The sequence below is a fragment of the Polyodon spathula genome, chromosome 1 (genome assembly GCF_017654505.1).
Source record: "Polyodon spathula isolate WHYD16114869_AA chromosome 1, ASM1765450v1, whole genome shotgun sequence".
Taxonomy (NCBI): Eukaryota; Metazoa; Chordata; class Actinopteri; order Acipenseriformes; family Polyodontidae; genus Polyodon; species Polyodon spathula.
The window spans coordinates 9,469,481-9,481,717 of NC_054534.1; the positions used below are offsets into that span (position 1 = coordinate 9,469,481).

The following is a 12,237-nucleotide window of genomic DNA, read 5'->3' on the forward strand; positions in this document are numbered from 1 at the left end:
CTAGACCAGATTCACATGTATCATGGGGATTTAGGGAACAATGTGTTTATAAAGAATCCCTTTCCTGTAAGTGGGAGTTTTTACTTGGATACATCCTCAGGGAGATGACACTCAGATGACACATGTTCCAGTTCCTGTTCCCAGTTGGTTGCAATTTTACCAAAAAATACATTAAAACGGAAAACAAATTTACAATCCCACCAAATGTTTGGTTATTAAACGAGTCTCAGATACAACTATCCTAGAACATTTACAAAAACAGTGCTGACGAAGATCCGTTTACGCCAAAGAAAATAAATAAATAAAAAGTGTCACCTAGTTTCACACCCCTCTCAGCTTGGGGTACAGCTTGTATTATGCACACATTTTCCAGTGAGATTCTAGGAAGCAGGAGTCATTAGGGGCTGTAAACAGGTTTACGCAAACTGAAACCAAAAAATATGAATGCGACGTCCCCTCGGAAAATTATAAACGTAGGTATTTATTAGTGTGGTCACCAGAGACAGATGTCACTCTATACATATAGGGGACATATTTAACACAGATCACCACCACTGCCGCTTTCAAAAAAACTTAGTTGAGGAGGAGGAGATGACAGGGCCTTTATTGCATCTCACATAACTTGCTTTCACACAAATTATATATTTGGACTTTCTGAAAGCTCCTTTTCCCAAAAGTACAACAACAATTTCTGTAGTCTCAGCATGGGGCAAGGATTCAGGGAATCTTTAATAGTCCTAAATTATTTACACATGTAAATACTGGCAATGCAATGCTAGCACGGCAATCCACAAAAACTTCTAGGAAATGAAACAGCTTTGACGGCAAGATCAGAGAGTAACTTGGTACAGTGCGTTGACTTGGAGACGATGAAACAGCAGCACCCTCAAGATATTAACAAAAATTCCCCCTAAAGTGCAATTCTACAATCAGAAGAACTACATCAACGGCTGCAGAATGAGATAAGGTTTTATACCAGGGTTTAATGTATATGGATAGTTTCACTACCTCCACCACCCCGTACATGAATGTTTAGAAGCAATCCTACAGTGTAACAATTTGGGAATTTCAACCACATTGTCTGCCCCAGATCAGAGAATGAAGCAGATTAAGATAAAAGAAAGCGTACTGTGCCTTTAAGATGAAAGAAAGCGTTCTGTACCATTAAGGAATGTGTCCTGATCCGGAATGAAGAAGGCTCCTGAGCAGCAGACGAGCAGGACCACAAATTTCACGAACCAGAACCTGGGTTTTTAAAACAAACACACTCTGGATTACATCAGCACACTAACCAGACAGCCCTCCCCACACCCCCTAGGATTTCCAATGCAAACAGGTTGTATGGTGGAGGCAGACCTGAAGTCACTTAAAATAATGTTTCTTTAATTTTTTTAACTGCAGCCTTTTAAGTTTGAATTCTGTCCACAATTAAGCTGAGAAATCTCTCGGCAAAACTAAAGTGTATGGATTTCTTGGCTGCTCCTTTGTGCATTGTATTCCTTTACGTCTGCTGCCTTCAGAATAGCAGCAGCATTCTTCCCCATGCCAAACTGTTAAAAGCAGTATGAGATGCACAGCTCTTCTGAGAGATCTAAAAAACAGCAAGCTGCTGAACAGAGATCTGCTAACTGTTTTTAAAACTGCTTTCATTGCTTTAACAGTAAGCACCCTAAGGCAGTAAAATAGTCATGTTAACTACAGTACGATGAAAGTTCAGCACCAGATTGTTAGCTACAAAACCATCTATATATTTGTACTGCTTTTTACTGCTGTCAGCTGCAACTTCTGGTGTTTGTGAATTTCTGAAGTAATGGAAGGTTATGATCACTACAAGGAGATGAATTGCTGCTGCATTAACCACTACACAGTCTACAACACTGCAAAGGTGCAATTGTTATGCTACCGGCATTGCACCAGGAATTCAAACAGGAGGCCGTTTAAAATGAAACGAAAAAGAAACTCAATTAGCTTAAACACATACCCATTATGGACACGTGCCCGGCAGCTCATGCTGTCTTGTACTTTGATTGTGAAAAGAGCGAAGATAAAGAAGAAGCAGGCCATCCCAAAGCAGACCTTGTAGACGGCCGAGTAACCCACCAGCTTTTCACAATTCACACCGGCCTGCACGTGTTCACACAGGTCCTTGTAGAAGGGAATCTGAGGGAGAAGAAAAAAGCATGCCCTCTTAGTGAATCTTAGTAAACTGTGCTGCACTGGCACATGCATTTTGCTGCTTTAACTTGTCATTTCGTTCTACTTTGATTATTTTATTTTTAGCAAGTTTAAAACTACCTTGTTGATGTGGTTATATAAAAAGTGTTTCTGGTTTATCCCTTTTATGCATGGCGACCTCACACGGGGACTGAAAAAAAAACAAAAACTCTTCTAGTCTTTATATGGGGGCATATGGAAGATCCAAATGCATATTCTCCTCATATGAGGATGATTTTTTTCCTCATATAAAGCAATGGGGAAAAAAAAACAAAACAAAAACAAAACAAAACACATATTGAAATGTGTTTGCATGAAGTAAACCCCACTCCATACTTACATCACATTTCAGATACATGGGAGCACATTTATGCATGGCAAAAAAAGCGCAACTGTTTGTTGCGATTCTGTCTTGAGTGTAGTCTTGTAGTTTAATAGTTTAACTGCAATTAAATATATAGCTATAGTAACAACACCTGGGATATTAAATCAGCCACAGGTTGGGAACATCTAATCACTGTTATTGTTTTAGACTTTTTATTTTTTTTTTAGGTCTGAATGTATTTATTTCCTTTGAGCACACAAAACAAGCCATCAGAAGAATAGGGCTAATTGTGTCAATAGAGAGTCGAGTACTGAAGCAGATGAAAAGCAGGGAACAACTCCCACAGTCCTCTTTTTGAGGAGGAGGCTTTTGAGATTGAGTAAATCGCTTTCAAGAATGCCAACAAAGACAGAAGAATGCATGAATCATGAGGCTTGGTGTCTTGAGTACCACTGCTAAACAGTTCTTTCAGAAACAGCAGTGTTGGCAACTTGTTTGAATGACAAATATAAACCAAAAAAAGACGTTGCCATGAAATTGCAATTCATGTTGCGCATCTTAAAAAAATGCCTATTTTACAAGTGAATGGCAGAGAAGTCTTCCTTGAATACAACTTATAAAATACAGTACCAGTCAAAAGTTTGAGTAGACTTGCTGAAAACTAGGTTTTTTCATAGCTGACAATGTTTTACGTCATATACGTTTCTGTAAATACTTGAAAATGAAAACACATGTTACAATATACAAAACAAAACATAAGGAGTATCAAAGCAATGTTCAAGAAAATTGAAAATTGTCTCTAAATCTTGGATTCCTCAAAATAGCCACCATTTGCCTTAATAACAGCCTCACAAACACGAGGCATTCGGTTAACAAGTTTCAGCAGGAAATCACCGGACATGTCTTCCCAGCTCTTCTGCAGCAATTCCCAGAGATGTAGGGCACTTGTGGGTAGCTTTGCTTTGACTCTTCTGTCCAGTTCATCCCATACAAGTTCTATGGGATTGAGATCTGGAGACTGGGCAGGCCAGGTCATTAGACTGAGTTGTCCTTCACTTTCCTTCTTCGCCAGATAAACAACTCTGAGGTGTGTTTCGGGTCAATATCTTGCTGAAGAATGAAGGACTGCCCAACTAGCCGTAATCCTATGGAATGACATGCCTCTGAATTATGCTATGATAGCCATGCTGGTTGAGCTTGCCATGGACTTGGTAAAGATCACCAACTCTGGCACCAGCAAAGCAACCCCAGACCATGACACTGCCTCCTCCATGCTTGACAGTGGGAACCACATATACAGAACTCATGCGCGCACCCTCTCTGCATCTTACAAATACTTGGTGGTTGGACCCAAATATTTCAAATTTTGACTCGTCGGTCCATAAGACCGACTTCCACTCCTCAAATGTCCAGTTTCTGTGTTTTTTGGCCCAGGCAAGTCTCTTCCTCTTATTTTGCACTCTTAACAATGGTTTCTTTGCAGCAATCCTTCCAGTTAGGCAAGCTTCATGCAATCTCCTATGAATAGTTGATGTTGAAATATCTGTACTTCTAGTATCATTTAGCTGAGCCTGTATTTCAGGGGCAGTTAATCGCCGGTTTCGCAGACTTGTGACTTGATTGAACTTGTTCTCTGATTCTGAGGTCACCCTCGGCCTGCCTGACCTTGTTTGGTCCTCATGAGTGCCAGTTTCTTCAAATCGTTTGATGGTCTTGGCCACAGCAGTTACAGACACTTGCAAAGTTCTTGCGATTTGTCTTAAAGATTGACCTTCATTTCTTAAAGTAATTATAGACTGTCTTTTTTCTTTACTTAACTGAGCGGATTTTGTCATTTTCTGCTCCCTTACATTCAGGAATGACAAACTTGTGCCTATGCTACCTATATTTATAGTAAGCATGGACACTCACCTGTTAACAATAATTGGTGACAAAAGGTTAATTAGGAAACATGCTAGTTAACTCAGAGAACATCTAACAAAGACACTTTTATACTTAGGCCCGTGTTCTAACACTGTGTTATACACATTTCAGACTTTTAACTGACTTGGGCTTCAGACTGAAATCCCCTTGCTTCGGGAGACCATTTCATTGACATTGACAAGATTTACATTTTCATTTAACAATTTAATTTTTGAATGCAATTCACTTATGATTATCAGCTTATATGAGTACACCTATCATATAATGAAATAGTAAGTGTTTATGGACAAGTTTTTACAGTTAAAAGCATAGATAATCTTGAAAAACCTGGTTTCAAGCAGGTGTACTCAAACTTTTGACTGGTACTGTATACATATATATTTTTTATGTTTGCTTAATATTTTGGCCAGACATTCTCTTTTCTGATTAACTTTATTTTCAACTACTGAAGGTCAAAAACTTAAGGAGCAAAGCTTTCAAATTAAATTATTTAAGTGCAGATTTACAAATCGGTTCAATTTTACAATGTTCATTTTCCTGGAGTCATTTTAGAAGGGCATTTACTGTACATCATACTATCAGTTAAACTAAAATGTGGATTGATTGAGATAGTGGTGTGAAGACTGAGGCTCAGAAAATGAATTTACTATATCTAGTGTCATGACATTACTTCAAACTGAATAAACAGAAAAAAACATAATCATGTCAAAAGAAATGCAATAGATTTAAAGCAGAAAGGAAGCAGCTGTAATTAAAACACTGCGTATATCACCTCCAGAAGTGAAGGGGGTATTGACACTATGAGTCTGGCATGTGTACAATAATAAATGCTACAAGTTTAACTAACTGCAATAATTAATCATTTCAATCCATTAACAAGACTTGAGCATACAGGCAGCATTATAAATGCATCACTTATGATTTAAAAGGTAATTCTTGCTTTTTTGTAGCCCACAAACAATTCTTTTGGTCAGATTGCGGTTAATGACGTGGAAGCCACAGCAATCCAGTTTTTATCTGTGAAGGGAACGGCAGGCTTTCAGTTTCAAGAGTGTTTCCACAGTCTTTTGTTTTGGCAAACAGTAAGTTGATCTAAACAGAACAGGCCTGTGAATAAGCTCAGTCTCATGTGAATGAAACCCTGCATTTGATACCGAGAGCCTGGGGCTCTTAGCCACCTGACACTTAAGATTACAACAAACACGATGCATAGAAGAAGGATTTCCTTTAGTTTCCCAGGCGGTTTCTGTGCGATTTAAACACCATTGTGCACGCTAGTTCCTGACTGAAAACCTTTGCGGCTCACAGGCTCTGTGTGAAGCCACCCACAGCACTGTCATAACCCCATTACCCACACACTACTCTCCAAGCTGTCTCCGTACTCCTTCCCTTCCACCCATCACTGCTCTTTTCAAATGCGTCTTCCCCAGACCTAGACGTCTGCAAATAATTACTAATGTCCCCTTCTCTGGTAAATACACTAGATAGTGTGCATGGCATCAATTTAACTATGACCTTTTCAGTGCCTGTCAGTACAAAATTAGTGGGTTTTTAAGATTTTGCTTAAAAAAAACAACAAAAAAAAAGCGTAAGACTAAAGAAAATCTGCAACACAAAATACTTTAAAAATATTCTTTAAATCAAGAAAGTTGAACTGTGTGTTTTTATTCTAATTTATTGTATTTATTTAATTTGGGCTATTTTATAGAAACCATACACTAAAAAAAAAAAGTTTTTTTCTGTAAATTAAGTACAAAATTTGTCTCAAAATAAATAACACAATGTTGAACACAATAAATAATAATGTTGAATTTAAGAATAGTGTTCGTATTCTTCTCTTCCTCGTGCATCCGTGAGTAGAAATAATTATGATTCAAAAACTTAGTTGCAGCTTCAACAAAGATCGATTTTTATACGAATAGTGCCGGGAACTCCCCTCCCCCTAAGCACAGGTTGAAGGGAGCCCAAAGATACAATACAATGTTTGATTTAATACAAACCTAACCGTACGACATCACCCCTTTCTCTTAACCTATCAGAAAAGGCTGAATATCATTAACCACTTTCGTTTTATTATCTTTGTAGCATCAAACGCTGATGTTATAAAGATAAGGAAGGAAGGAAGATTGTTTAAGCTTATGAAGGTTTTAGGCCCCAAAGTGTTCTCTCTGACAAAGCACAGGGTCCCCTTTTAAATTGCCATTTGGTGCACTTTAAAACTTTCCCCTTACAATCAGTCTTCATGCTCCAGTAATTCATATCAAAGCCAAATTGTCTTTTACTAACTCAATCTAAAACCTAAGCAAATCTTTTAAACTTTAATTTCTTAAAGTTTCTCCAACAGGAGGTGTCACTAATGGGAAGTTTCTGATAAGGACACATTCCATATTTGGTTTGATATATGGAGGTTGTCGGGTCCAGTACTCTTCTGTTGTAATTTCTAGTAGTAATATAGCTTATCAACTTGACCTCACAGAAAACCCACCTCATTTGCCCCTTTTTATTTTCATAACTTTCTTTCTTAAAATGCTCTACTTTAACCATTTAATGAGTGGCAGTATTTCAATTCTATTCAGGTTTATCTTGTATAGTAGCTGAATTTCATATATTTTAAAGTTTGTCATTGATGGGCACTTCCTTTTATTCTTTCTTTGTGAAAGGAAAGGAAAGCAAGCATAACGAGGAGCCGAGTAAAACAGAAGTATAAAAGTCAAGTCCATGATTAACTGATAATTTTAAATAAATGATGCAAGGGCTACATTAATACATGGTCTTTTTATGGCTACTTCATCTTCTCACAAATAATTATTGTAGCACATTGTGAATGATTTTTTTTTTTTTTTAAATGCTGGAAAAAAACAGAACTATCAACATGCTAAATATGGCAAATACATGCCACTTTTTAAATGCCTGGGTATAATTATCTGTTTTTAACTTTTGGAAAAATTCCTATAGATAGTAACTTGCATGGATCAGCATACCTGCTGAAGTTGAGTGAGAGATAAAAATAACAATTTAAAATGGAGAACTAAGTCTATGAAAAAGACACCCAGGCCACAATTTACCAAATGTTATTTTCAGTAGACATGGTGTGGATGGGAAGCAACAGCAAACCTCTGTTTGCTCTCAGTCTGTACAGCACATAAATAACCCCGTCTGCTCACAGTCTGTAATAACCCTATCTGATAACCACAGACCACTGCGTATGAGCAGAGCTCCGTCCTTCGAAGTGTTCAGAAGACCAGAGGAAGCCTCCAGAGGGGGGAGTGAGAGCACGTATGGAGGGCTGATACATACGTGTTCCTTCATCCCTTCCGCTACTGTGGGAGACATCATGATGACGCAGATGACAGTGACCAGCAGAAAGTAGAGCGCGTACATGAAGCGGGTTCCAGTGGACTGCTTGATCTTTGGACAGCAACTACAGCAGAGAGAGCAAGCAGCTGATCCACAGCAACACGCCACCTATAAAAAAACAACAGGGTTTTACCAAGTCACTCTACTACCTGCGAGGGATGCATATATCTGCAGTTTAAAGACTGGAGAAACATGATGAATTCCACTTCAATCTATCTGCTTTGTTATGTGTCTGTGTTATCTCTGTGGTGCAGGGGCTGTGTGTATTGCTCAGATACGCCCCTTTTTTTTGGCTTCATTCGGCTTATCGGTCTCACTCCACTGAAAGGTTTTCTCTGCTTTCCGGAGAAAAAAGTGCTAGACCTGTGTTTTACGTCTTTTTAATGATGCCGGACCGGGTCCGACATTGGACTAGAAATGGAAAATTGTAATGTCGGACCACAAAGGGTTAAATTCCATCAGAAAATGCCTGTTGTTTTAATAGCATTCTACATATGTCACAGTCCCCATTGTTACAATCAGTGCTTTTGTATATTCCGAGCTTGTTCTTCTAAATATGCACTGCAGCTAAACAGGTATATCCAAAATGCTTGGTGTTGGAAAACATGGATTGAGAATTGATTAGGGGTTTGCTACGCATGTGGACTAGCAGAGCTATACTGGTGTTCTTTTCTGAAAAGAGACTAATATTGCAGATAGCAGACTGTTTGGTTCAAATTGCATGTACTGCTAACCACTGATAGAGACGATGCGTCTACAAACTGCCCAACAATGACTGCAAGCTAATGAGATAACAATGCTGTGGACTAGAAGGGAACAGGCTCTAGACTTCAGAGAAATCAAAAGAGATAATCCCACTGGCATCAAAGGGGGTCGCAAGGAGATAACAAAAGGCAGACGTATGGACCTTTTGTCTCCAGGAGTGTGAAGAATGCACTGAGTTCAGAGGTTGTCACACTAGACTACACACACAGACACACACACATTAACACTCACACAATAAATTAAATTACCTTGACCATTGGTTAAGTGTCAGAGAAAGGGGAGGTGGACCATCTATACAGAAGGGTATTTAATGTCATGCAAACATTGTAATGTTGAGTATTGTTTGTCCTGTACCTGGGACCAGACTCCCTGCATATTTCAATAAACCTGGCAACTGATTGAAGAAAAGGACTCTGTGCATTTTCTTGAATCTACTTACTCACCATCTATCTTTTTTTTAAGTTACTTCATTGGCGAGCCACCTGTGGACTGTTTCTTGATACTTTTTTTTTTTTTCCAAATACCGGGGGGTTGATACTTGATTACGGAGAAACCTTTTTTGCAAGCCTGTATCCCATGAAGAGGACCAGGACAAAGCAGACAGAAGGAGACTGTTTCTACTTTCAGCTCAGACGGTGTGGAGAATCTTTGAATCAGGTCTTCAGATCGAACATATACCCACGTACATTGGTGAGTAGTTACTGTTTTTTTTGTTTTATATGCAGTTTTTAAATGTAGTGAGAATCAAGGGTAAAGTATGAAAGAGGACTTTTGACTACTTGATAATTCATGTACATTGAGGACACAATTAGTTAAGACTGCTTAATTAAAAGTGTATTGACTATTAGGACTTTAGGTATGAAAGAGGACCTCTGGAATCCTAAAAAAAGTCATGAGTAAATCGTGTAGTGTTATGACGTGCCAGTAGAGTTTATTGGACTAGTTACACGGACTTGTATTGCTCAACAGGTACGGGCATACTCGGATTTATGTTTTATGTTTGTTTTTGAGAAGATTTGTTACACTTGTTTTGTCTTTGTTTGTACTGTTTGGTTTATATGTCACGATAAGGGGGCAATAGGATAAGCCTCTTATTTAACTGTCCACATTAGGTGGTACAAATAAGGAACAATCAGACAATAAGTTCCAGTTAAGCCCAATAGCACATACAAAAGTGTAAATTAAATGTGCAATAAACCAAAATAAAATTGTATGCTTCCTTAAGCATAGCTTTAAACACGGAACATTGGTAACAACAAGACAAAACTGAAAAGTGGTGTTGTTTTTTTTTTTGTTGCTAGTGTTGTGTTTTGTTGAGAGTCTGATCAACTCCAAATATGTTCAAAAATAATCGTGACAGTCATCAAATGGATGACTGGAGAATCTGGAGTATAGACTATGTTTTTAAACATGACAAGGAGGGACGACCCTATACAAAAGACAGTAATGACCCAGTCAATACTATAGGGCAGGAATGTGTGTCTCGGAATGGAAAAGAAAAGCGTAAGAAAGTGAAACAGGCTAATTGCATAAGAGCAATGAGGCAAACTATTGAAGAATTGAAAACAAGATATGATTTTACAAGGGAAAATTGTAAGAAATTATCTGTTGAAAATGAAGGTTTGCATGAGGAAATTAAGCGATTAGAATCAGTTACAAGTGCTTCCATGGTTGAAAGGCAATTGGCTGCCACACAACAATTAGAGATGCGTAAGGAAAACGCAACCCAGAAACAACGATTGATAGATTGTCAGAGAAAGATAAGTAATTTGGAATCAAGTTTGAAAAATGCACGGATTGCATATAAGGAATTATGGAATGTGTCTGGAGAAAACAAAGACAGACATATTGTACAAAAGTTGAGGGAGGTACGTAAAAAAGCATGTGAACAACGACAGAATAATAAGGTTTTGCAGCGCAGAATTGCAGCATTGGGATTGGTTGATAATGAGCAAGAAACAGATAGTGAGGATAGCGATGGTCCTGAGGACTGGGATCCTAGACAGGAGAGTGAAGAGGATGAAGAGGTGGAGGACTTAGATGAGTTAGAGGATTTTGCTCTAGCACCTGAGGAGGTTCAGAAACAAAAGGAAGGCACTAGAGGGGACTATATGTCCAGTATTGCAGAAAATGTTAAATCAAGGAGGCGCAATACTGAAAGAACAGAACCGAAAGGGAGAGTAAATTTTGCAGGCAAGTATGTCAAAACAGCTCCTGTAATGACTCGTAGGATACGCACAACTGGTACTTTGGACCAGCAAACTGGAATAACTACATATGATTATGCTGATGAACAGGTCAATAGGGATTTGACATTGTCAGAATTGGCTTTGATGAAAGAACAGTTGCCCAAATGGGATGGTAATACAGATCCTACACCTTTGTGTGAAAAGCTGCGTGGTATACAACGTACGTTTAATCTCACTGACAGGGATTGTTGCAGAATCCTGAGTTCAGTATTACCAGTTGAAGTGATTGCACCAACTGAATTTACACCACCGGGTGCTAACCCACAATATCCAGGTCATGATGAGAGAGTTAGATTAATGTGTGTGGCTGCTAATTATCGACATGCACCAGATCTCAGTAAGGTTCTTGACGCTGTTCCCAAAAAGAGACAACATCCTACTGACTTCATTCGAAGTTTTGTGCAGACGTATAATACCCACAGAGAGAGAGCTGCAGCAAGAGTTGCGATTACAGATGATAACGTCACGTTTTGGCAGTTGGTAATCAACAAATATAAAGACTTAGTCTCTCCTACATGCAAGCATCTACTGATACAGTACAGAAGGGCACTGTCAGTAGACCCTGTTCCGCAAGGTACAGGGCAAGACATACATGATTGTTTAAGAGACTGGAATGAGTCTGAAACAGATAAAGCACCAATAGAGAAAAAGAAAATTGCTATGATTGTTGCCAACGAGGGTAGTGTTAAGTCAGGATGTTTTAATTGTGGTAAGCAGGGCCATGTGTCAAAGGAATGTAAAATGTCTAAAATGTGTGCAAACTGCAAACGCGCTGGACATACAATTAATAAATACTGGGCTAGAGGGGGAGGTGCTGAGGGGCAGGGTCCACAACAAAAGCAGAGGGCTGTAAATAGCTCGAGATTACCTACTGCACCTACACTCTTTTATGAGGAACTGAGACAATTGTTACAGACCTTCTCAAATCAGATAGGAAACAATGGCCAACATAACCCTTCCCACATCCCACAGGAACCCCCACCTTCATCTGCCCTATGAAGGGGTCAGGCCTCTATTGCAGCAGTGAGTGATATTACTGCTGACAAGGAGGGCCGCCCATGTGTGAAAGTTTTGGCTGGAGGCCGTCAAGACACATTTCTGATAGACACAGGGGCTGCTTGCTCTCTCACTTACCATACAGACCTACCACCCAGTGGGAAGTCTATTCAGCTTGTAGGAGTAGGAGGAGGTGTAACCAAAGCCAGAATATCCACTCCAATTACATTACAATTGGGTACTATTAAATTTGATTTACCATTATGTATGGTCAGTACACATGAAGGTTGTATTTTGGGTGCTGACGGGATTGCCCGCGCTCGATTGATTATTGATCTTTCTAATCGTTTGATTTGGCAAGGGGCAAGAGATCCCCAGGGCATCAAGATGCCAATCATGATTTCAGAT

The 12,237-nt window shown here is 39.0% G+C and overlaps 1 protein-coding gene across 1 annotated transcript in view; it reads right to left on the reverse strand.

Annotated features, from left to right (window-relative positions):
- LOC121313791 (serine incorporator 5-like) overlaps positions 1-12,237 on the reverse strand; it is a 35,912-nt gene that overhangs the window by 12,304 nt on the left and 11,371 nt on the right. Inside the window, exons 2-4 of the mRNA XM_041246589.1 lie at positions 7,760-7,927; positions 1,982-2,160; positions 1,163-1,245 (exon numbers count right to left, since the gene is read on the reverse strand). Of these exons, the coding sequence (XP_041102523.1) occupies positions 1,163-1,245; positions 1,982-2,160; positions 7,760-7,927 (430 nt within the window). The remainder of the gene's footprint in view (positions 1-1,162; positions 1,246-1,981; positions 2,161-7,759; positions 7,928-12,237) is intronic.